This window comes from Rhineura floridana, chromosome 4, assembly GCF_030035675.1.
Source record: "Rhineura floridana isolate rRhiFlo1 chromosome 4, rRhiFlo1.hap2, whole genome shotgun sequence".
NCBI lineage: Eukaryota > Metazoa > Chordata > Lepidosauria > Squamata > Rhineuridae > Rhineura > Rhineura floridana.
The window spans coordinates 200,891,730-200,918,130 of NC_084483.1; the positions used below are offsets into that span (position 1 = coordinate 200,891,730).

General features: G+C 44.2%; 1 protein-coding gene across 2 annotated transcripts in view; it reads right to left on the bottom strand.

The window, feature by feature from the left end:
• Window positions 1–1,669: 1,669 nt before the first annotated feature.
• PUS10 (pseudouridine synthase 10) overlaps window positions 1,670–26,401 on the bottom strand; it is a 31,751-nt gene continuing 7,019 nt past the window's right edge. For both annotated transcript variants that reach the window (XM_061625783.1, XM_061625784.1), the window contains exons 4-18: window positions 25,944–26,030; window positions 25,314–25,348; window positions 22,608–22,719; window positions 20,853–20,914; window positions 16,443–16,488; window positions 15,162–15,226; window positions 13,307–13,392; window positions 11,909–12,034; window positions 10,099–10,155; window positions 9,326–9,402; window positions 6,128–6,183; window positions 4,615–4,732; window positions 3,441–3,583; window positions 2,343–2,442; window positions 1,670–1,890 (exon numbers count right to left, since the gene is read on the bottom strand). In XM_061625783.1, the coding sequence (XP_061481767.1) occupies window positions 1,852–1,890; window positions 2,343–2,442; window positions 3,441–3,583; window positions 4,615–4,732; window positions 6,128–6,183; window positions 9,326–9,402; window positions 10,099–10,155; window positions 11,909–12,034; window positions 13,307–13,392; window positions 15,162–15,226; window positions 16,443–16,488; window positions 20,853–20,914; window positions 22,608–22,719; window positions 25,314–25,348; window positions 25,944–26,030 (1,209 nt within the window). In that variant the 3' untranslated portion in view covers window positions 1,670–1,851. The remainder of the gene's footprint in view (window positions 1,891–2,342; window positions 2,443–3,440; window positions 3,584–4,614; window positions 4,733–6,127; window positions 6,184–9,325; window positions 9,403–10,098; window positions 10,156–11,908; window positions 12,035–13,306; window positions 13,393–15,161; window positions 15,227–16,442; window positions 16,489–20,852; window positions 20,915–22,607; window positions 22,720–25,313; window positions 25,349–25,943; window positions 26,031–26,401) is intronic.

The following is a 26,401-nucleotide window of genomic DNA, read 5'->3' on the forward strand; positions in this document are numbered from 1 at the left end:
ACTTATGGCGACCCCAAGGATCAGCAACCTCCAAGAGCATCTGTCATGAACCACCCTGTTCAGATCTTGTAAGTTCAGGTCTGTGGCTTCCTTTATGGAATCAATCCATCTCTTGTTTGGCCTTCCTCTTTTTCTACTCCCTTCTGTTTTTCCCAGCATTATTGTCTTTTCTAGTGAATCATGTCTTCTCATTATGTGTCCAGAGTATGATAACCTCAGTTTCATCATTTTAGCTTCTAGTCATAGTTCTGGTTTAATTTGTTCTAACACCCAATTATTTGTCTTTTTCGCAGTCCATGGTATCCCCAAAGCTCTCCTCCAACATCACATTTCAAATGAGTTGATTTTTCTCCTATCCGCCTTTTTCACTGTCCAACTTTCACATCCATACATAGAGGTTGGGAATACCATGGTCTGAATGATCCTGACTTTAGTGTGCAGTGATGCATCTTTGCATTTGAGGACCTTTTCTAGTTCTCTCACAGCTGCCCTCCCCAGTCCTAGCCTTCTTCTGATTTCTTGACTATTGTCTCCATTTCGGTTAATGACTGTGCTAAGGTATTGATAATCCTTGACAATTTCAATGTCCTCATTGTCAACTGTAAAGTTACATAAATCTTCTTTTGTCATTACTTCAGTCTTTTTGACGTTCAGCTGTAGTCCTGCTTTTGTGCTTTCCTCTTTAACTTTCATCAGCATTCGTTTCAAATCATTACTGGTTTCTGCTAGTAGTAAGGTATCGTCTGCATATCTTAAATTATTGCTATTTCTCCCTCCAATTTTCACACCTCCTTCATCTTGGTCCAAGCCTGCTTTCCGTATGATATGTTCTGCATATAGATTAAATAAATAGAGTGATAAAATACACCCCTGTCTCACACCCTTTCCGATGGGGAACCAATCAGTTTCTCCATATTCTGTCCTTACAGTAGCCTCTTGTCCAGAGTATAGGTTGCACATCAGGACAATCAAATGCTGTGGCACCCCCATTTCTTTTAAAGCATTCCATAGTTTTTCATGATCAAAGGCTTTGCTGTAATCCATAAAGCACAGGGTGATTTTCATTTGAAATTCCTTGGTCCGCTCCATTATCCAAGTTTGCAATATGATCTCTGGTGCCTCTTTCTAAATCCAGCTTGGATGTCTGGCATTTCTCGCTCCATATATGGCAAGAGCCTTTGTTGTAGAATCTTGAGTATTACTTTACTTGCATGGGATATTAAGGCAATAGTTCGATAATTACTGCATTCCCTGGGATCCTCTTTCTTTGGAATTGGGATGTATATGGAACGCTTCCAGTCTGTGGGCCATTGTTTAGTTTTCCATATTTATTGACAGATTTTTGTCAAAATTTGGACAGATTCAGTCTCAGTAGCTTGTAGCTATAATAAGGATTTAAAAAACTAAACTAAAAAGCTCCTACCAGACTGGAGGAGTTGTTTCTCGTTTTCCTGATATGCACAGCCAAGTATCGCTCAACATCATGTTCTTGGTGGGAGTGATAATTTGCACATAAATTCTCCAGTTTCCAAATCTGCCCCTTTACACAGAAAATCCAGATCATCTCCTTTGAGAAGCAATCCTATTTCAAGTTCTGCATCTCCACCAGATAGGTATGCATTTACATTATATTTGCAAAGTGGTCAAAGTACCAGGCATTCTTCCTGAATTTTTAAAGCCAATTTTTTTTATTTTGTTTTTATTTTTTTAAAAAACCTTGATCAGATCAACATGATCTAAAAACATTAACAAAAATTTGAGGAAGCCAGCCAGCTTACAAACAGAGCCCTGTAACCCTTCACTGACAAGACTGCTGTTCTTATTCCCCATCTTGAAAATTAAAATTGTTCATTAATCATCCAGAGCTGGAGGCCAATCAACATCCACTGACTGTAGAGAGAAAGAAACAAACACAATCATGAATAGAATAAACTATCACTTGTTAATAGTATATCTGGATATCCAGCCAGAAAATGGCTGAAATGTGTCTGACATAGCTCTGCAACTGAACCTAAGGAAGGATGGCCTATAAACTGTCTGGATAAGAGAACATTTGGGCTCCATAATTAAGGCAATAAATCACAGCCAAATCTCCTAGTGTGGAGTTTGACATCAGAAGTTTAAAAAGCAGTACCCAAAGGGCTTTTGTGCATCCATCCTTTCCCTTGGGGAACTCCCAACACCCACATGGATCTTGTGATCCAGACACATCATCAGGCTCAGGTCAGGTTGCCAGAGGCTGAAAACAATCTAGTATGGACAGGACCACAATTTTATACTTGGAAAGACCAGGACAATTCAGTTCTTCTCATTATAAAGACGTAAAAGGAGGGAGTACTCACTTCTACATCCAGCTCCAAGATGTCAGCGGTTGTCCCCAAGATGGAACCAATATTGGGCTTGGTTCTTCCAAAATCTCCATGCACAAACTCTTTAATGTAGCTAGATTGTCATTAAGGAAATGAGAAGGATGGGAACATACACAAACATCTCACACGGCAGGGCTGCTGGCGTAGGTGGCAAAGGATGGGGTGTAGCTCAGTTGCCGAGCAGGTGCTTTGCATGCAGAAGGTGCCAGGTTCAGTCCCTAGTATCCTCAAGTAGGGCTGGGAAAGGTTCTTGCTGGAAACCCTGGAGCGCAACTGCCAGTCAGTGGCAGCAGCACTGAGCTGAATGGGCCAATGGTCTGACTTGGTATAAGGCAAGCTTCCTATGGGCATTGCGCCTGGAGTCCAGAAAGTTTTAGAAGGGAGTATAGCTTACTTAACATTCAGCATTAGCCTTGCACCCTATCCACAGCATTAGACCGGGTTGATGGGTGTACCTAACCCGGACTGTGTGTACTCTGTGTGTTTCATTAATCATTCTGCATGAATGGAACTGGACTGCCTTCAAGTCGATCCCGACTTATGGCAACCCTATAAATAAGGTTTTCATGGTAAGTGGTATTCAGAGGGGGTTTATCATTGCCTCCGAGGCTAGTCCTCCCCGGCTGGCGAGGGCCTGCTCAGCTTGCCACAGCTGCACAAGCCAGCCCCTTCCTGGTCCGCAACTGCCAGCTGGGGGGCAACTGGGCTCCTTGGGACTATGCAGCTTGCCCACAGCTGCACAGGTGGCACGGCACGCAACCCGTGAGCCACTCGCTGTGGAGGTATCTTTAGCTGGCCCTTGACACCCAGGAGACACGAGCGGAGATTTGAACTCACAGACTCTGGACTCCCAGCCAGGCTCTCCTCCCCACTGTGCCATATCAGCTGTTCATTCTGCATGAAGGAAAGCAAAATCCTGCATCAAGAAATGCTGGATTCTGCAGCCTACACACTATGAAAATTCAGCAAACTGACAAAACATAAATTTGTTCTGTTAACTTCTTGTCCTGCCTTTGCTCCAAGGGTAACATATGTGGAGATTTTTGGGGGACTGTGGCTCAGAAAAGATACGTCCCCGCCTGTGTCTTCAGATGGAGACGGAAATGATGCTCATCTATGTACTCCGACTGCATTGTGTGGATGGTGCGAACCCTAACGGCTAGCGGTCGCCGGTGAAGGACCCGCAGTGGAGTTTTTTGATCAAGGTTTAGTTCCTGTCCAAGAAATTAAAAAAAAAAACAGGAAAGGAACATTAAGCGCAACACATGGAAAGATAAACTTGTATGTGAAGAGACGACATGAGCCAACGAGCAGAAAAATTCAAATGACAACCCAGTCACCCTCCTCACAGGACCCACAATGGGAAAAACCTAAATGGTTAGCAATTTCCTGTTCTTGAAGGATACTCCCCCAATCCTCTGTCTGAGATGGGTTGCCTCATTCTGCTCAATGGCAGAGCATGTGGCTGTGCTAGGAGGTTTCAGCTTCTGACACAGGAGCACTGACACTGCTTAAAAATGCAACTTGGCCCTGCAGAGCCCAGAGGAAGGCAATAACATGCTGATTTTGTCAGGCTGCTGGCCAAATAGTGCCAGGATAGATTGCTCATCCAAATGACCCATGTAATCAGGTCATTTACACATTGCCTCTCATGGAAAAGGCAGCTCCTGCCCAGCTAACTTAACATTAACCCACAATGCATTTTAAACTGACAATGTGGAAGACCCTCACCAGAGTAAGTGCCACTTGGCCAGCATCTGTGGTTCTCCTCCAAAAGGGGATGGCAATTTGTCTCTTACAGCTGAAGGCTAAATGTGGTGAGGTTTGCAAAACCCTTGTATGCTAGGGGTGGGCAGATTTCAGCCTTTGTTTATTATTATTATTATTATTATTATTATTACTATTACTATTACTATTACTAGAATCCTCAAGATCCACCAACCAGAGCCAGGTGCAAAAGGGAGACACTTCGAAATTAAGGAATTCTGAGCCCAGGGGCTTGTTTTGAGTACCAGAACTGAACGGTGTTCACAATCCTTCCACACACACAAAAAAATCCCACCCAAGCTTCCTCGTTTCCACAGAAGGGCCATTGGGTTGCTGCTATGGGAGTCAAAATGCTTGCTGATCTATTGGTAGATCTTGGGTTGATTTGCAGCAGATCGAGGTCTACTTTCTGCTCACCCCGATCATACACACTGAAATCAGTAAGCTACTGTGATAAATACCACCCCAGACACACAACCTTCATGTTGTCTAGAAGTGCAACATCTTCGTTCCGGATCACTTTTTCTGTCCATATCAAGGCACTGTAGGTCTTGGTTTTTCCTTCCTCCCCTTCTTTCATGTGCCCAATGGCCTCTCTGAAACAAAAGGAAAAATAAATGGGCACAGGGCTGAATCCACAGAATTTTGATGAAGAGTCCTTTCGACCTTCAGTCACTTTACATATTTATGAATAGCGTGTGTGTTAAATTCCTCTCCTTCCCCCCCCCCCAGCAGTGTAATGCAATGGCTGTAAGCAAGCAACAAGGGCTGTAGCTACCTAAAAATTCAGCACCCAGAGATTCCGAATTCTGCATTCCCCCTTGAATAAATTAGGGAACCTAAAGTAGAGCAGCCATGTTTAAAAATGATTAATTGGTTCCACAAATTGATTTTAAAACACACACAGATACGGTACACACACATTTTTGATGAACTAAAATATGGCCAGATTAATTGGTCAGCAGATTTCTTTTTTTAAAGAAATAAGTACAAATATTTATAAAAATTGCAGATGGCAAACACCATTTTTTTTTAAAAGAGAGAGAAACCTATTCTCTCGGCACAGAAGGGAATGCCTCTTCTAAAATGCTAGCTGCTATAATGTATGCATTTTTTTACTTACACGTACGTTTGATTACTGAATTGCACAGTCAACTGAAATCATACAATCTATCAAAAATTATTTCTTTAATTGAGTGACAGCCCTAAACCATGGCAAATTTGCCTGCATTTGCTTTTTTTTGCACAATTTATCCTGCTTTTGTTAGTCATTGAGAAGGGCAAAAAAGTTGAAGCCCCACTCCACCCTCAATCAATGCAAGCACTGCTTAGCTCCTCCTCTGGCTTCTGAAATTTCATAAGGGACTAGAAACTTGCTTTTTAAAAAGAAGGTTTCCATAATGCTGCATCCTCGTATTGATTTGTGTGACTATGCAACATACACAGAGTGCCAAATGTGGGAAATGCTACATGCAATGCTTTTGCTTAGGGCAGCTGAGCTATACTCAGGGCTCAATTTCTGTCACAAATCACAAAGGCTCAGCTCAGAAATCCATTTACAATCTCAGCCTCCATATATGTGAAATGAAATTGTGTAATGTAATTGTAGTTCTGCCCTCTGACTCCAAATGTCTTCAAAAAGGACAATTGCTTTGGGTGGTGGGCGGCGGCATTACTATTACATAAACACAATGTCTGGCCTCATGAATCAGAAGGACTGGTTGTTGAAGGAAACAGTATTGTATGTTTCAAAACCCTCCTTCAAAATCAGACTCTTCGTCAGGCACACTTCAAAGGAGGTGGAGTCATCCGGCTGTTCCTACCGCTGCCATTTTGAAATGGTGAGCCACGTGGCACAAGGTTGCAAAAGGGTTAAAACATATTAGGAGTAATCCTGGTTGACACAGCCACTAGACAAGGAGGGTCTCAAATTCTCTGTGTTTTTTTTTTTTTTTTTTAAAAAGCTGTTATCCAAGAACCTCAACACTGACCTGGTGACCAGCTGTAAATCGCGAACTTGGACTTTGTCTGAAGAGTTGTTGATTGTCTATAAGTGATTTAAACAAAAAATAAAAAAGAATATCAACAATCCTCCCTATGTGATTTGCACTTAAAACCATCCCAGGGTTTTGCACTTAAAAAGCAGAAAGGCAATGGGAGTTCCCTCAAACAATGGGTTGATAAGATACTCCCCCCTTTTTTTCTGAGAGGAGGAAACAGCCAGGATCAGAAAACACTCCACCAGTTTTATGATATGCTTTAAAAAAGAAGTGCTAAAGTAAATACATAAGAAGAGCCCGACTGCTGGATCAGGCCAGTGGCACATCTAGTCCAGCATCCTCTTCCCACAGTGGTCAACTGGATGCCCTAGTGGGAAGCCTGCAAGCAGGCCTGAGCACAACAGCACTCTCCCCTCCTGCATTTTTCACAACTGGGATTCAGAAGCATTCTGCCTCCAACAGTGGAGGGAGAACATAGCCATCATGACTAGCAGCCACTGATAGCCTTAATTTCTCTAATCCTCTTTTAAAGTCCTCCAAGTTGGTGGCCAACATTGCCTCCTCTGGGAGCGAATTCCATAGTTTAATTATGAGCTGCACAAAGAAGGACTTTCTTTTGTCTGTCCTGAATCTTCCAACGTTCAGCTTCATTGGATGCCCATGAGTTCTAGGGTTATGAGAGCAGGAGAAAAAACTTCCCTCTATCCACTTCCTCCACACCGTGCATAATTTTATAGACTTTTATTATGTCACCCCTTACTCGCTTTTCCTGTAAACTAAAAAGCCGCAAATATTGTAACCTTTCTCCATAAGGGAGTTGCTCCATCCCCCTGATCGTTTTGGTTGCCCTTTTCTCAGCCTTTACCAGCTTTACAAAGACCGACTTTATAATGGGTAAAGTGTTGGACTAGGACTCGGGAGACTTGGGTTCAAATCCCCATGACAATCATGAGGTGACCTTGGACAAGTCACTTTTTCAGCCTAGCCTATTGCACAAGGTTCCTGTGAGGATAAAGCGTGAGAGGGGGGAACTGCGTACATTGCTCTGAGCTCTCTGAAGAAGAGTGGGATGAAGACTTTTTAAAAAAAAAAAAATAAAGTTGCAAGATAACTATGCATAAATCTAATGACAAAACTGAACAGCTATTACACATTAAAATATTTAGACTCAGTGGTTGCTGGTGGCTCTGTATCAGTGGGGCAGTGGAATCCACTCCAGGTTTTAGTCTGAACTTTTAGTATTCTACTATTTTTTTCAGAGTGTTTTTATACAGTTTTGTAGTACAGAGGTACTTTGAAAGTTTGGATGAAAACCCTGAGCAGATTCCACTGTCCCACTGACATGCAGTCACCAGCCACCACTGTTTAGACTGTATCTTACCCTTGCATGAAATTGACACAAGGCAGCTAGCAACTCAGCATATTGTTTACCATCTCTAACCTGTACATATTCCCATTATTTAAATCCTTCTCTGCTAACTTCCATATTTCCCACTGCCACCCTGTCACTGATGAGCAGCCATGGGAGTGTGCCATTCACTGGACGTCAATGCCTTTGGCACTCTTTAACAAATTCTACATCAGACCAATTTTTTCTTTCTTGAACTACACCGAGACTTCATTATTAGGCTGATTTTGGGAAATATTTACTGTGAAACTTATATCTCTCCCACCAGCTATGGAACTCAGGCGCAGCTTTCTCAAGAGGTCTCCCATCCAGGAACTGCCCAGCCCCAGCCCCGCTTAGCTTCAGAATGGTGGCGGCATCACGTGCCTTCAGACCACGCCCTGGGAAGAGCTGAAAGGTGGTACTTAGGAAGTTGCCTTATACTGACTCAGACCATTGGTCCATCAAACTCAGGAGTGCCTACACTGACTGGCAGCAGCTCTCCAGGATTTCAGGCAGGGTTGGTTCTCTCCCAGCTCTGCCTGGTGATGCCAGGGTTTAAACCTGGAACTTTCTGCAAGCAAGGCGGAGGCTCTACCCCCCCCCCGAGCTAGGGCCATAACCCATTAACCCATGTTATCAAAGAGGTCTGAGCGGTGAAGGAGGAAGGCTTTACCTCTGTACTACAGAACTGTATAAAAAATATCTGAAAAAATAGTAGAATACTAAACGAATAGAACTCTACTTCTCAAAAATAACAAAACAGTCTATATTAGGGGTAATTACCATTCTAAGCAGCCCAAGTTTTTTGGGGGGAGCGGGGAAACTGTTTATTTTATTTTATCTTATATATTTATTATTAAATTTATATCCCTCCCTTCCTCCCAGAAAGCACCCAGGGCGGCAAATAAAAATACTAAAAGCACTTTAAAACACCTTAAAAACAAAAGACTTCAAAACAAATTAAAACAAAACACGTTTAAAAAAGCATATTAAAACATAACAACTTAAAGTCAACTCTAAAAAACAACTTTACAAACATCTTAAAAAGCAATTCCAGCACAGACACAAACTGGGATAAGGTTTCTGCTTAAAGGGCTTGTTGAAAGAGGCAGGTCTTCCACAGGCGTTGAAAAGATAACAGAGATGGCACCTGTCTAATATTTAAGGAGAGGGAATTCCAAAGGATAGGTGCCACTACACTAAAGGTCCGCTTCCTGCGATGTGTGGAACAGACTTCCTGATAAGATGGTATCTGCAGGAGGCCCTCACCTGCAGAGCATAGTGATTGACAGTATATAAGGGGTAAGATGATCTTGGTCCCAAGCTGGATAGGGCTTTGTACACCAAAACTAGAATCTTGAACTTGGCCCAGAAATATACAGAAATATATTAAAAACTGTAATCTTATTCCATGAGCCAGACTAGGTGAATTCTATAGAAGCCTGAACAGTGGGGGGAGACTAACTTTCCCCTTACCTCTCTTATTATCCCTCAATAACAGCCACAGGAGGGTGGGACATGCAAGAAGGCCTCCCCAACTGATCTCAGTGGACTTGCATGAGAGGGGACAGTCCTTTAGGTATCCTGGTCCCAGGCTGGTTAGGGGCTTTAAAATGTCATAGCCAGCACTTTGGGAAGAAAATTCCCCCCCACCTGTGTCTTGAAATGGATTTTTTCCAGCTAGATAACTGTCTTAGTTCCTTGCAGCAAAAACACCCAAGAGTTTTGTGGCACACTGAAGATGGTTTTGCAGTTCAATTGTCAGCATACCATTTGTCATACCTGTGTGCACTATTTACCTGTTGAAGCTCCTTCATTTCTGCTGCAGCCAAGTGGACTCTCCGAGGATTCACCAGCTCAATCGCAAAGGGCCTTCCTGTCAATGGTAGAGTAACCATGGGGTGGAAATCATTTTTAGTGGAGGAAAAAATGTCATTCTATTCTCATCGTAGTTTTTTTTTAAAATGAGGAAATGGAAAGTAAAGCATTTTAAAAACTGCAGTCTCTAAATCTTTTTACTTATTTTTGTAAACTACTGAGAGACTTTTTTGGCATTTATAAATGCAATAAATAAATAAATAAATAAATAAATAAATAAATAAATAGCTCCCAAATTCTTGGATTTGTGCTGTCAGCACAAAAACTGTATAAAAACAATGATCTTTCAGAATATTACATTTAATTGCTGCACAGATATAATTTTGAATGCAAGATGTTCTGGTCCACCACCAGAGGTGTCGTTTTCTTGGTGGGGAGGGGAACCTCCAAACAGACCACTATGTCCAATCAACAGTCCAGTTGATTAGAGTCTGGAAACAATAATGCCAAGGTTGCGTGTTTGATCCCACACGGGCCCACTAAACTTTACAGTTTTAGGGGGAGGGCCATGGCTCAGTGGTACAGCATCTGTTTTGCAGGCAGAAGGTCCCAGGTTCAGCCCCCAGCATCTCCAGGTAGGGCTGAAACCCTGGAGAGCCGCTGCCAGTCAGTGTAGGCATTACTGAGCTAGATGGACTGATGGTCTGACTTGGTATAAGGCAGCTTCCCATGTTCCCAAGGGAGTCAGGCTTACCATTGCCCAGGGTCCTCACATCCACATCTTCTCTTCCAGAGGATGAAAAATTAAAACCTTTAAAACAGTAAGGAGGTCATCATCTGAGCTTGCTAACACGCCAACACCATTAACATTTCCACACAATCCTCGGCCCCTGTTGTAGGATTCTATGGCCCAGTGTCACATTTAAAGGTGCTCTTAACCCCGCGCTACAGTCGTAAGAACGTAATAAGAGCCCTGTAGCTGGATCCGGCCAGTGGCCCATCTAGTCCAGCATCCTGTTGTCACAGCAGCCAACCAGATGTCCTTCTGGGAAGCCTGCAGTTGCTGGGACATGGCTCCCAAGAGCCCTAGCCAGCATGGCCAATGGCCGCGGATGACAACATTTGGTGCTTTTTAGGTTAGCGAAAAGGCAAGTAACAGGGGAGGGGGGGACATCAGAGAGACGTGTAAAACTACGCAGGGTGTAGAGAAAGCACCTTCTTGCGTAACACTAGAACTCAGGGATATCCAGAGAAGCTGGAAGATTCAGGAGAGACTACAGAAAGGGTTTCTTTACACAGCGCATAGTTAAACTATGGAATTCGCTCCCAACAGAGGCAGCGATGGCCACCCATTTGGATGGCTTTAAAAGAGGATTAGACAAATTCATGGAGGATAAAGCGATCAATGGCTACTAACTCTGATGGATATGTTCTCCCTCCACTCTCGGAGGCAATTTGCCTCTGAATACCCGTTACTAGGAATCATAAGCAGGGAGAGTGTTGTTACTCTCAGGGCCTGCTTTCGGGCTCCCAAGAGGCATCTGGTGGCCACTGTGAGAACAGGATGCTGGGCCAGATGAGCTTTTAGCCTGAACCCCAGGCAAACTCTTCTTATGGTCTTACAAGGGGAGCTGTAGTATGGCAAACCAGGACAGCCACAGGTCCCTAACCCCTGCTGTTGGAGCAAGTGCCTTTCCTCTACCACTGATATTTCCTCAGTGGGAACTAATGGTTAGGAGATGATCTCTGAACAGGCCATCCACCCTGCGGGGTAGGGACTGGCAGAGAGGTGGCATTTATGACCCAAGAGGAGCCAATTGGCTTCACACGCGGTCAACTTGCACATTTTTTAAAACAAACAGATACTACAAAGAGACCTCAAATCTCCCGAGCAATCTTTCATCACAAGGAAACAGGACACCATGGAGCTTCTTATCAGTCTCCAAAGCGGGATGAAACAACAAAATGGGTGAGCATTTATGGAGCTGTCTGCCTAACGTCTGTTCAAAACTACTTATAATGTAAACCAGGGTGGGGAATCTTTGGCTCTCCAGATTTTGCTGAACTACAACTCCCATCATCCCCAACTACTGGCCATGCTGGCTGGGCCTGATGAGAGTTGGAGTCCAGCAGTATCTGGAGGGCCAAACGTTGATGTCAACTAATGAAACGAAGTAAAAACAATGGAACCAGCAACAGCACAGGTTTAAAAACGACGTCAGTAACAAAGCAAGACAAGCACCAGCAGCGTAGTTTTAAAAAACAGCATAACAACCCAATAGCCATTAGATTTTCCCAAGTAGGTTTTTACTCAGAAAGAAAGGCTTTCTCCAAGAAAAATGTCACCACCTTTGGGCAAAACAAGATTTAAGGAGGGAGCCAAGCAGATATTTCTAGGAAGAGTGTTCCAGAACGTGGGCACTACAAGCTCTGAAAAGGCCAAGCCCTGAATGTAGCCTTTCATCCAACAGATTTTGGGTGACTTAGTTGCAGCGTTTCCGAGCAGCCATGACATGTAAGATATGCATGTATATGCACATCAAAAGCGTGCATCAAACACTCACTGTCTGCTTTGAAGACAGCGATGAGATGCTCCGAGATCAGTTCTTCCACAGAAGACTCCATCTTCCTCTCTCCATCTATAATCCAGGGAGTTTGGGGCAACGTCCTTGAATATTTGTTATATCTTCCTGTAAAAAAGAAAGAAGTTTAGTAAACCTTAGTTTAGCAAAAGTAACAAAAAGTAGGTTTACTTGAAGCAAGGAAATCAAGTGCATAGTAAGGCTAATCATTTTTTTATTATTTTAATTGCTGTTTGTTAATCTATACACCAACATAGGCTGCAGCCCAATCCTTCCATACACTGGGTTGTGGGGGATTTTGGTTGAGCAGACCCATCCTTCTGCTTGCCGTCAGCTGGCTGCCACTGAATATGTGGGCAGGTGGCCCACTCGTGGTATCACAGCCACCAGGGGAATTATGACAGGGTGGGACTGAGCTGGCCAGGGATCCCCCCTGGATCCCAAGCTGTTCTACCAGCTGGTGCCAGACAGCCTGAAGCTGGCGCAAGGATCGCGCCTGATCTGCCTGCCCTCCCATGCTGCGCTGCCGCGAATGTCCAGGCTGTGGATGTGATGGTAGCTGCGGTAGCTCTGCCACTCCGCAGAGCCTCGGCGGCGTCATGCTTGGATTGCTGTCTTTATGCCAAAATAGTGTTCTAAGCACCTTACAAATCTAAAAACCAATGGCACAAGCATTAAAATATAAACATCCATAATTAACATACACAACGATCATCACAATAATAAAGCACATGCTGGAATCGGCCCCACTGTTTCCTCCAGCTGCCTCCTCACCCCTTGTGCTTAATCCAGAGTTGTGATCAAGCTCACCTAAGGCAGACATTGCCCAACCTATACTGGGAGCTGGAGAGCATCGCCTGATGGGTCTAAATCAGGAAAGGCTTGTGCTTTGAAAAGCGAATTCGCATTTGTAGCCTGACTTGGACATACAGCCAATCGCTCTCCTTCAATGGTGTGAATTTCGGTGGCATCAGAATACAGGAATCTGCCTTATATCAGCTCAAGTACAGGCATACCACACTTTAACATTCGCAATAGGACCAGAGAGCATACTTTCAGTGAAAATCTACTTTAAGTGAAGCAATTGTCTTCACTTGTACTGCACGCAATCACCACTAGATGGCAGCAGCGTCATGCCAATAAAATGTATGTTATTGCGAAGCGCGAGAACGTTAAGCGGGCTATGGGGACGTATGGAGCATGTACGTTATAGCGAGGCAACGTTAAATGAAGCAACGTTAAGCGGGGTATGCCTGTATTGTGGACACTGAATGGCAGTGGCTCTCCGGGGTTGGAGGTTACCCACTCCTGGGTTAAAAAAAATGGCATAAAGTAAGAAGAGAGGACTATTGGTAGAAAAAAAACTTTTTTTTTTTTTACCAGCCACAAAGATGGCCCCATTGGTACACTGAATGTCAACAGCTGTGCAAGGAGTCTTGGGTGAAATCGGAGGGCATCGGAAGTTTCTATATAGGAGGAAATACAAGGAATGAGCCATGAAAAAACAAGATGGACCCTGGGAGAGTGAAAGATAACCAATGGCTGCATTCATACATCATAGTAAGCCATAAGGCTTATGGGACAAGAGTGAATTGCCCCTACTTTGCTCCTCCCGGCTGAGTGGAAACAGACCATGATCCTTGGCTGTACGATCTTAGCTTACTGATTGCAGTTTGTTGCACAAAAGAATATAATCAGTAAGCCAAGAACAAACCTTGACTACAGATTGTGGTTTGCTGGGAACAAAACATGCTGCAATCCCTGATTCAGACATAATACAAAGCCAAGGATCGTGGTTTGTTTCTACTGCATGCTAGCAGAGAGCAGACACAGCCCAAATAGACATGTCCATGACAAACCATTAACCATGGTTTACCATGCTGTGTCAACTGGGCCAGTGACAGCACCTTTGCTATATTTCTAGAACTTGTTCCAGGACTGTCCAGCTGTCAGGCAGACATAACAGCAACCCTCTTACAAATACTTTGTAGGCCTGGCCAATTCATGGACCATCTGTAGAGCAGGCTGTGAGGATTCAATAGCCCATGAAAACCAACAGAATTGCAATTGATTCCCTGCCTTAGCCATGCAAAACCTCTGACACACTAATCCAAATACAGCCCATAAACTATGTATTGTGGCCTTGTTATCTCCTTTCTCTCTCACAGACACACACATGCAGCAAAGACAGGAGGCTCATTGAGCTCCTGGTATGGGGCTTCCTACAATTTCATTGGTAATTTCAAGCACATTGGGCGCCATCCAATTATGTCCTCCTGTGATAGAAATCTGTTTGAGCAATGGGGCTTCTGGTTTCTCTTCCCCCTTCAGGCCTCACAATCTGCTCCAGAAGGTCCTGAAAAGACCCTCGCCCCTGTAGCCACCCACCTCACTATCAGCAGAGGCTGATCCATTAGGGCAAACGGGGGCCCTGCCCCACCAACCTCAGTCTGCTTTCAGCCAGCCCCCACCTGCCGGGCTGCCTTCTTTGCTTACAAGCCGTGCAGGAGTGGCCCTGGCTGCCAGCTCCCTCCTCCTCAGCCCCATTGTTGTCCTTGTAGAACGCAGCCGGGAGGAGGATGGAGGAAAAACCAGAATGAATTGGCCGTGCCTGCCCTTAGCTCTGGCTCCACCCCCCGTTGGCCTCTCTGCCTTCTGTCCTACTAGTTTCAAAGGGCACTGGAGAAGGAGGGCCTGAGAGTGCTTTCTTACTGAACTAGCACCAGAGTGGCTTATGCAGAACTTGAATTTCAGAAACAAAAAGTTTCTAACTATATGTTTCTACCCCCATGTCCAATTATTGTTATATTCTTTTCAGGGTGCTGCCTATTCCCATTTCCAAGCGTTGGAAACGAAAGTGTGGGCTACATTTTTGAGACTGTCCTTCTCTAAAGCTAGAAATGAACAACATACTGAATCTGTTCCATTTTCAGTTGCCCCAAAATGTATTCAGCCATCCTAAAACTACTGCCGGAAAGAGAATAAAAAATTACACAACTGACAACACGCAGCAGTCAAGAGGCACAAAAACACAGGCAAGCTTGAAATCACAATAAATTTTGCGTCAGGGGGAACAAAACACAGAAGCTGAAGCATTTAGGCTGAGATTGCATTAACCAATTTACTTATTATGACCAGGTTTATATGACACTTTGCCTGTAACAGTTCACATTTCTCTTTAATTCTCCTGGGAAATTTCCATGCAAAGGTTAAACTAGGTTCAGAGCTTACTTACTTATGAAAATCTTCTTCACTGATCATATCCAATGCCTTAACCACAGCCATTCTGGTGAAGACAGACTACAGAGTAACATGAAAACACTATCAGGTATTCTAAAATGGATTATTTTATTTAATTCCCATCAACGGACTCACCGGAATAGTTTTTCAGCAACTATTGTCTGATGATGTATTTGTTTATCTATTTAATTGTTATTTTAGGTTGCAAACCTATACACATTTACCTGGGAGTAAGTCCCATTGAATCCAACAGGACATACAGGACTTCTGAGTAGACATGCATTGGATTGCACTGTAAGTCAGTTTCTTGAACATCATTTTGGGTTGTATTATTACAGAAAGGTGCTTAATAAGTTTTATTGTATAATTACATTGTACCTTTGGAGGGGATTCTAATTTTACGGTACTTTGGAAGCCAAGAATGGCTGGGAAGTGAGACACATGGAATAGGCTCAACTTACAGGATGTCAGATTTCAGCTGAACATCAGGAAAAACTTCCTAACTCTTAGAGCAATATGACAATGGAACCAGTTAGGGAGATAGTGGGCTCTCCAGCACTGGAGGCATTCAAGAGGCAGCTGGACAGCCACCTGTCAGGTATGCTTTAATTTGGATTCCTGCTATTTAATTTCTAAATAATACCCCTTTTTAGTCTCTTTTAGAACCCACATACACCAAAGATGCAATCCTAACCCTACTTATCTTGGAGTAAGCCTCACTGAATTCAACAGTACTACTGAGTAGATATAATTTGGATTGCACTATAAATAGGCTAAGCAAATTCACATAGGTATTTCTGCATAAAACCCAGATTATGCATAACATTAATTTAAAATGCCCATTTCATTTTAAATTTATTTAAGGATTTGCAAACCACTTCCCAATAAATGTTTCTGAAGTGGTGTACAATAAAAATATACAAAACCCTCCCCATATATACAAGAATTGTGTATACCTAACAGTCCAAGAAAAGTATCTGGAAAAGCATTAAATTACAAGATTCCATATGATATAGGAAATGGCCGACTCATTGTTCAAGAAAAGTCTTTTTTAAAAAGATAAGCTTTCAACAACTGCCTAAAAGCAAAAATGCTAATACTGTACGCTAATCTAATTTCACTTGGAAGTGGCAGAGCTGGAGTCGCAACACTAAAGGCTCTGTTTGAAGCTGATGTCAGCCGTACCTTTGGGGCATTTTGCTTTTCAACTTTACGTTTCGTTGTCAGTATGAATTAAAGTGGGGAAAAAGGGGAATAATTATCCCAAACTGCTTACCTGCTTGTTCTTTGCTGGTCTGAAGCAACTTGGACATGCTGAGGCTCTAAATGGAAACCAATCAAACAGGACTTGTTTGAAAAGATGTTTTACACATGCCATCAAAACAGAGCCAGTGAGGCCGAGGTAATAAAGGTCTATGTCACCTGGTGGAGTCTAAACCTTTTAGAGGACTTTTCCTTAACTACTTCTATGCAGGCAGCCAGATCTTTCTTCTCATTCAAATCCCACTTCTATTCAGAAGGTTATAATGTGGAGAACGTATGCATAGATAAGCAGGAACAGCTTCCCTTTCCGACATCCTAACAATGCCTGTTGCTTGTGCATAGGTATCCCCTTGGAGACATCAGGGCCAGTGTTAGCTGAGGGTGAGAGCCTGTAGCGTGGCCCCATTTCTTCTTATCCACCCCTAAGTTCTACGTGTGATCAGCTTCAAAGAAGCACTACAGCATTCATCCATGGATGTACTTTCATGTGCCAAATCTACACACATTGCTCAGAATTCTGACTCACGTGTAAATGCCAAACCATGGTTTAGCATCACTCAAATGTACCCTAAGCTTTGATGCTCTCAATGGTTACACAACCACAGCTTGCAATCTTGATTTGGTAGGCTTGAGCAAACCATGATTTGGGAGATTGCACATAATGTCAAACCATGGTTTCTGTGAAAAGGAATTTCAGTAGAGCGAGCACAAAGAAGAGGAACAATGGAAGGGGTAGGATGGGAGAGATAGTCATCAAAGGTTCACTCATGTAATGCCAAACCTTGATAGCCAATCCAGTAAGTCCATGTTAACACGAAGTGTTTAGTACTCCAATTAAACCCTTGGCTCCTCTACTGAGAAGGATGTTTCATAAGGATGTTTTTAACATGTTCTTCCTTCAAACCTCTCCTCAAAACCTACCTTTTTTGTGAAGCCCATAGCAGACCCTCCACCACCACCTCACAGCCTACTACAGCAGTGGGGAACTTGGGGCCCTCCAGGAGTTATGGACAAGAACTCCCATCAGCCCTAACCATTGGCCATAGAGGCTAGGGCTGATGGGAATTGAAGTCCAACAACATCTGGAGGGTCATGGTTTGCTGACTTTGCTATAGAGCAGGGATGGGGAACCTTTGACCCTCCAGATTACTGGACTTCAATTCCCAGCATCCCTGATCAGTGGCCATGCTGGCTGGGGCTCATGGGAGTTGGGAGCTCAACATCTGGAGGGCCAAAGGTTCCCATCTCTGCTACAGAGACAGAAGTGCCACTCTAGGAATAAGGGCAAAAGAGAACTCTGGGACAGCCTCCTGACTCATTGCTGAACTCCATCCTCATTCAAGGGAAGGAAGCGGAGAACACTCCTAAATATCAACAGCGTGTGACGAGTAAAGAAATAAGGCACATCTCCTACAGCAGGAGTGGTGAATCTGTGGCCCACTAGATTTTGCTGGACTCATTTCTGGAATCCTTGCTGGGGTTTATGGGGTCCAACAATAATAATAATAAATAATAAATTTAATTTCTTCGTCGCCTATCTGGCCGATGGCCACTCTAGGCGACTTACAAATTTGTTAGAATACAATTGATAAAATATAATAATACAATATAAAAACAATACATCTGCAGCAACAATATTAAAACTGGGCAGGAGGCATTACAGTTATAACAATTAACCCTCCCCGGATACCCCGAAGGCCTGCTGAAAGAGCCAGGTCTTTAAGGCTTTCCGAAACACATTTAGGGAAGAGGCGTGCTGGAGATCTTGTGGGAGTGAGTTCCAAAGAGTGGGGGCCGCCACTGAGAATGCCCTCTCTCTAGTACCCGCCAATCTGGCTGTTTTTGTTGGCGGGATTGAGAGAAGACCCTGTGTGGCCGATCTTGTCGGGCGGCATAATTGGTGGCGTTGAAGGCGCTCCGTGAGATAAACTGGGCCGAAACCGTGTAGGGATTTAAAGGTCAATACCAACACCTTGAATTGGGCTCGGAAAACAACTGGTAGCCAGTGTAGGTCGAACAACACTGGTGTGATGTGATCTCGGCGGCGACTATTCGTAAGTAGTCGAGCCGCCGCATTTTGTATCAGTTGTAATTTCCGGACCGTTTTCAAGGGTAACCCCACGTAGAGCGCATTACAGTAGTCCAAACGAGAGGTGACCAGGGCATGTACCACTAGTGGGAGCTGGTGAACAGGAAGGTAGGGTTGCAGCCTTCGTATGAGGTGTAGTTGGTACCAGGCTGCCCGGCTCACTGCCGAAATCTGAGCCTCCATGAACAGCCTGGAATCAAGCACAACCCCAAGGCTGCGGACCTGGTCCTTTAGGGGTAGACTCACCCCGTTGAACTTCAGGTCAATGTCGCCCAACCTTCTCTTGTCCCACACAAGTAGTACCTCGGTCTTATCAGGGTTCAACTTCAGCTTGTTCCTTCCCATCCATCCACTCACGGATTCCAGGCACTTGGACAAGGTCTCCACAGCCAACTCTGGTGAAGATTTAAACGAGAGATAGAGCTGAGTGTCATCCGCATATTGATGACACTGCAGCCCAAATCTCCTGATGATTGCCCCCAGCGGCTTCATATAGATGTTAAATAGCATGGGAGAGAGGATAGAGCCCTGTGGCACACCACAATTGAGAGGCCAAGGGTCTGATACCTCCTCCCCCAACGCTACCTGTTGGTACCTGTCGGAGAGAAAGGAATGGAACCACTGTAATACAGTGCCTCCAATTCCCAATCCCTCCAGGTGAAGCAGAAGGATACTGTGGTCGACAGTATCAAAAGCTGCTGAGAGATCGAGGAGGACAAGAAAGGTGGATTCTCCCCTATCTAATGCCCTCCTCAAATCATCTACCAGAGCGACCAAGGCTGTTTCAGTTCCGTGACCAGTCCTGAAACCCGATTGGTATGGATCCAAATAATCCGTTTCATCCAAGTGTGCTGACAACATCTGGAAGGCCACTGGTTCCCCATCTGTGCCCTATGGGAATGTTCATGCCTGGCGCCAGAATGCAGCTTAGTTGGGAAAATGCTAGGCCCACCTTCCAGGGCCCACTGTTGCTCTTACTATCGAGCAGACCCCATCGCTTATCTGACTCAGCTGGGTGGCAGCAGTGATTAGAGGGCTGGCCGGGCTGCAGTCCTTAACATGATAAAGCTGTCATCTGAATCATTACTGTTCTCAACATGATGGCAGCAAGCATAGGCGTGTGGGCTGGGAGCTCTCATTCATGCTAGCTGCAGTGCAGGCCAGCAGGGCAGTAAGAGCTTAGCAATGGTGGTTCTAAGTGCAGGTCTTGGCCCACATGCCCATCTTGAACTGAATGGTACCACCGTCTGAAGGATGTCTGTCTCACCCTCACCCCCCCCCCAAAAAAACATGTGCAGGTGAGGATGGAATTGGCATGATTTGGAAGGCCGTGCTGGTATGCAGAGGGAGAGAACACAGGCCAGGGGCTTTGCTCAGTGCTGCTGTGTGTGCCACCACAACTACCGGCGGGCAAGAAGGCAGCCTGCCTGCTAACCAGGGATGTAGTCATCTAGGGCCTTGGGGGGCGGGGGTCTTAGACCCCTCACTTTTTTGGAAGCTAGGTCCCAGCAGGGTCCCTACGTCTCCAGCATCCTATGAGCCAATCAGCATAAAAGGGGAGTGTCTTAGCCACCGAGAAGTGTCTTCTAACTTGCTTCTTTAACTCTACTAAATATTGTAATTTTGCATGGTGCTGTACTGGTTATATTGTTTTTATTGTATCATATTTTACCATGTATTTTATCGTGCTTTATTGTACGCCGCCTAGAGTGGCCATTGGCCAGATAGGCGGCCTATAAATTAAAGTTTATTATTATTATTATTATTATTATTCTTTGTCCTTTCCTGCTGATTGGAGCCAATCAGGAGTTCCTGTCGGTTCCTACTTCAAAAAGCCAAGCTGTGGAGAGTGAGAATTCTATAACTGCTGAAGAAAAGACAGTGAATCCTGATGACAGCATTCCATCTACATCATCAAGCAGCAGGAGATAAGCGTGTAGACAACGAACTCAGGAATTCAAGCAATATCTCTGACAGTGAGAAAGGACAGGGAAAAGGTGACAGTGACAGAGAAGCAGAAAGCAGTATTCAAGCCTGGTCAGATTATTCTATAATCATAGAAGGTTGTATAATCTTAGAAGGGGGCATAGCTGTGACTACTATGAAGAGACCCTGCACTTCTGAATTTGCCACTACACTCCTGCTGCCAGCTAGCAAGTATGTGTATGTGTGTGGGGAGGGGGAGCCAAACAGTGCTGTCAGTGCAAGAGAGCAATAATGGCTGCTTGCCCAGGGCACCCAAAATCTACAGACGGGCCAGGGAACCTACAACACCATTTGTCTTGCTTGGTGTAAACACAGCCTGAACACTTTACTTGTTGCATCCCAACTTACAGGAAACGGCAGTCCTCATCTGTTTCTGGATGAGCGAAGACCACACTCACTTCAAACAGGCTCTGAGTCACAATTAAAGAAAGTGGAAAGTTATTGTTCGGTTTGTCAGTGGAAATGTAACATCTCCTCATTCCTTTCTGTGGCCTTGAACCCTATCTGTGTACCTGTCTGAAACGATCTCTTCCCAACTTTAGCAGTCACAAGAACCGAGGAAATCGCCTTATACCGAGTCACACCATTGGCCTATCTAGCTCAGTATTGTGTACACGGACTGGCAGCAGCTCTCTGGTGTTGCAGTTAGGGGTCTCTCCCAGCCTGATCTGGAGATGCCAGGGATTGAACCTGGGACCTTCTGGATGGAAAGCAAGGTCTCTGCCCTTCTTTTAGGGCAAGAGATGGCTTGTGCCCCAGCAGTGAGAGAGTGGCACTTCAGGCAAAGCAGGAGGGCAGAAAGCCATGCACCGCTCCTTCGTTACCCAAGGTTTCAGTATTCCCACAGGCTCGTCAGGACTTAGCCCTGGGATCCATTTTGGAATTGTACCTGTTCAGGTTCCACGTGCGTCCCTGGAAGGGTCACAACAGAGATGGGCGGCATTGTTGGACTCCAACTCCCATCATTCCTGACCACTGGCTGGGGCTGATGGGAATTTTAGTCTGACAACACCTTGAGGGCCACGGGTTCCCCACCGCTGGGTTACAGGTTTGGATGCCACCCCATGGCGGGGGGAGAGGGGAATCTTGCCGATAGAAAGCTAGCATGTCAGAAAGAGCCAAGGCTAGAACACTTCCCACTAAACAGGTATTCTTCTTCCTACAAATAATTTCTCTCCCAAGGAAAAATGTTTTCCCTCTTTGTAGTCTAATGTCATACAGTCCAGAAATGCTGCCCCTTGATTCTGCTGCATGTATAAACTGGCCCAGAGTAGGGATGAACAGATCACTCTATTTCCAGTCCAAGTTAATCTTGCGTATGTTCATTTTTAAGTTCATTTCTACAGCAGTCTGTGATTTTCTTTTAAAAGTATGCAGGGAAGTTCAAATACACCTTTAAATACTTCTTTGAACACATTTTCTCTCAAAATCCACATTTCTAAATGTATTTCATCTAAATTTTTGAATGCATTTTGGTACTTTTCTTTTTAAGCACAGAACCGCATTGCAAAATTCAGAGCAGTGCAAAATCCAAAGGATAATAATGTTCCAATCTGAACATTAGTTAGGGAGGTATCGATCTGGTCAATCCACACTGGAATTCACACACATCGGATTCCTCAAGCATCTTTAGTACTGGTATAAGGGAAGTAGTAATAAAGAAATATACCTTTGAGTTTAGGAAGTGACATTCCCTCCTCTTTCCTAGCCACACTAGCCTCATTCACAATAAGGAAATCAACCAAAGCTGTGCCTGGGCTGTGCTTTTTGATTTATTTAAATATTTGTAGATCTCACTTTTCATTAAAAAAGCAACATACAACATACACAATTTCAATAATTCAGACTGCAGATGAAGACTCATATCACTGAAAGCTCCTGCAAACATTTCCCTGCACAAAGAAAACTAGCATGTCAGTGGGAAAGATCCTATCCTGAAATACTTCTATGTGCAGTAATATTTATACAAAAGTTTTATTTAGAGGAGTGTTCAACTGTGCAAGTACCAGTCTGAAGTGGCACTGCCCGAACAACAAGTTTTACCACCTCAGGGTAAAGACCCACAACAGCAAACACTATTAAAGTTGTTTATTTATACAACACCTTTCCGTCAGCAGGGACTCCCAACTCCTCCAAGAACAGGGGGTGAACAATCCATTTGTATGCTTCCTTTAACTGAACAAGGTCTTCCTTTTCCACTAAAACATCCTGTTTCCTATTGAAAAAAATAATAAGCAAAGAAAGGCAAATGACGTAGTGATTTAAATCAAACAGAAAAAAGAATCCAGCAAATTTTCTTTATTTCAAAATTATACGCTGAAAAGATTTTTTAAAACATGGTTCTTTGCTCTCAAGTGTCTGTTGTCAATCAAATGATTTACAGGAACTAGAAGATAGGCTGCAATGCCTGCTCCAGTCACAATAGCGAGAGTGAGGGAGCAATCCATACTCAAGATCTGCCATGAGTTAGGATCTGGCAGATCTCTGGCTCAGCTGGGGATATGCTGGTGTAAGTCTCCAGCCCCAGCTCAGTTGGAGATACGCTGGCATACAACCCTCAGGCCAGCCCCAACTGAGACAGGATAAGTCCTAAAAAGTAGGCATTCCAGGCGTGCGACTGGGCTGGGGGGGGGCTTACACTGGATCCTAACTCCATTCAACTCAGTCACATCACCTGGTAACCCAGCGGAACCTACACTGGCAAAATGGTGCCGTAAGTCAAACTCTGTTTTAAAGGCTTGTAACCCCTCTGCCAGGCTTGGGCTGGCTCAGCCAGCAGTAGCCTCGCTCCTGAATGGGGTTTGGGTCTGGCATACCTTACGCTGGCTTATCTTAGGCTGGCGTAAATTATGCTGTCTTCCCATTAGGCTTGTATCGGTAAAAGGTACTTTGCTATGATATGGCAGTATTGGCAATAGCTTTTACATAACATACATAAATAATGCCCCATTTGTTGCAATTGCTACCACATATTTCAATTTCCCCAGCAGTCAGCTAGCCCATCCTGCAGGCCAGCTTCTCCTGCATCACTTCATTAAATATATTGGTAGCCCTTAAACTGGCTGGAGAGGCAGAGTGGTGGTGCATGCACAGGATGCAATTTTTCACTCTCTCTCCTTGAGGACGTTAGTATTGGGTGCTTGATGCCTCTCTCGCCCACATGCATTGCTTCATCCCAGCATAGCCGTTCTGTGTTCCTCTGGCTGACTCCTTCTAATAATCCCCTACCACAACTCCTGTCATCCCTATTGGCTGTGCTGACTGGGGCTGATCAGAGTAGAAGCCCATCAACATCTAGAGGGCACTACACTGGCAACCCCGCTCTAGTCCTTCTTTAGCTCTCTACTGGGAGGAAGGGTGGGATATAAATCAAATAATAAATAAATAAATACAAATACAGTAGGGCCCCGCTTTCCGGCATTCTGCTAATACGGCGCCAGCAGGGTGATCAGCTGGAGGGGGGGGTGGTGGAGCTCCTGGTGCTCCAGCTGATCTCGCCGGAGGAGGAGAAGATCTACAGCTGATCTCCTCCTCTTCTGGCACAATCAGACTCCCACACTGAGCTGAGCACGCTACAGCTGATCTTCTCCTCCTCCGGTGCGATCAGTGGGTTAGGTTCCAGACCCCTGCACTACAGCTGATCCGCTTTTCGGTGGTTTTCGCTCTTTGGCGGGGCCTGGAACCTAACCTGCCGTATGAGTGGGGCCCTGCTGCAATTGTCCCCATTTGTTTGTTCTACAGGCCAGATCTACCTGCAGCCTGCCATCTAGTGGCAGGGATGAAGGAGGAGCTGGACAAAGGTTGACTGCACACTACCCATTTTCTCTGGAATGAATCCATTGTATTTTATTCAATCAATTCTCAGAGAATCCAGACAAATCCACTACACTTTACTGATATCTGCCTATCTTTTTTCAGACCGTTTGTATCTTTTTTAAAAAAAAAAAAACGCAATCACAGCACTAGCCTATTGACGAGCTTTCGAAGTTTCTACTGGCTACTGGTCCTTTAATTACTAATTTCCTCTTTGTAGCTACAGCAATCGCTCAATTATTATCACAATTGATTTTTTTTTTTTAAATACAAGTTTTAAAAGCCTTTGGCTGTAAAGACAAAATGAGAAATTGAAAGGCCTGCCAGTATGGAATAAGAAACGGCCGATTAAACAGTCAGTTCGGTTATGTTGTGGCTGGAGTGGAAAACAAATTACAAGCCGAGATGCAGAAGCTTCTTCAATAAGAAAGGAAATAGCTAATTAAAGGGCCAATAGGTGGGAGAAGCAAGGCCACTACTGAACAGGATTCCCTACCGAATGAACATATAGCGGTATATTAAGTGTTATGTGAAACAACCACGCTTCTTTGCAGTAGTTATATGCAAAGATGCCTCTTTGCAGTAGTTGACCTTGTTTTTATCGTATTTTTAATTTTAATTATATGGTTTTTATTGGTTGTAAACCACTTGATTTTTTTGAAATGAAATAGCAGCATACAAATCAATTTATAAATAAAAACAAATAAAATAATTTTGCCTCCAGCTTATGCAGGAACAAGAGTGACTCAGCTGCCCTAAAGACCCTAGTGCAGAAACATCCTGGTATCCCAGCAAAGATTGGAGCCAGGCAATCATTACTATAGGACATAACCACAGGAGGGAGTGGGTGGAAGAAGAGGATGAGATATTGCACCTTACTCCCTCTCATACAACCCTCCCCCACACAAAAAAAGAGGAGAACCAACAAGTGCCATTTACATTTGGAAACCCAGCACTCGAGACAGGATAGAAAAATTCCCTCCGGACAGTACTCACTCCATGTCCTCCTTTACTAGCAACCACGCTGCGTGCTTCAGGCATGGACCCGGAGGAGGGAAAAGGCAAGACAGAAAAGAGGAAGAGAAGTGGTAAATTAAATAAAGGCTTCATAACCTTCTATGCTGTAGAATCAGTTACATTCACAGAAATGTCACACAATCAGCCCAGGAATCAGTTACATTCACAGAAATCAAGGCCACACAGGATAGACTACATTAAATGTGGCCAAATCTCCCCTACCAATTCAAAAGCCAAGATTTAGATCAGCCTAGACCAGCCTTTCCCAACTAGTGGGCCACCAGATGTTGTTGGACCACAATTCCCATCTTTCCTGACCATTGGCAACGCTGGCTGAGGCTGATGGGAGTTGTGGTCCAACAACATCTGGTGGCCCACTAGTTGGGAAAGGCTGGCCTAGACCACTTGCCCTCCCACTCACACACCCCTCACCCCAATTGCTGCTGGTCCCATGTTGCCGGATGCCACACATGACAATATCTGTCCATTTCATCACATGAAAAGTAGGGTATTTAGTTATTTCTTAGAACAACCTCCCCCCCCCCGCCCTGCCAACTTTCTCTCTGATTGAAGGCCATACTTGAAGCAAAAGCACCGGCAAACACTCACCTCCCTTACAGAGAGTTGTGGTGGGAAAGACACTGAAAATACAAAACTGGAAAACTGATATTCAGAAGAATTAATCTTATGGCACACCTGAAAAACAGGAAAATATGTTTTTTTAAAAAAATTTTTTTACATAGCTTCCAATAAAAAAAGTCCTGAAAGCAATTCATGCATCATATGAGGCGGCTGACCAACATGTTTGAATAAAATGGTTTTGCCATCTCTGCAGGGGAGGGCTTCCACATCATTATCATTTCGCATTTTCCACAAATACACATGTGCTCAAAGCAGTTCATGCAAATAACAAACAGTCCAAATACTGTAGCACAACAATACATAATAAAAAGTATAATCACTACAACACTAAAAAAGAGTAAATATACATCAAAGTGTAAATGCGCATAAAGCTCAACCATAACGGTAAATCAAAAATATTGAAAACTAACCCCCAGGCTGATATA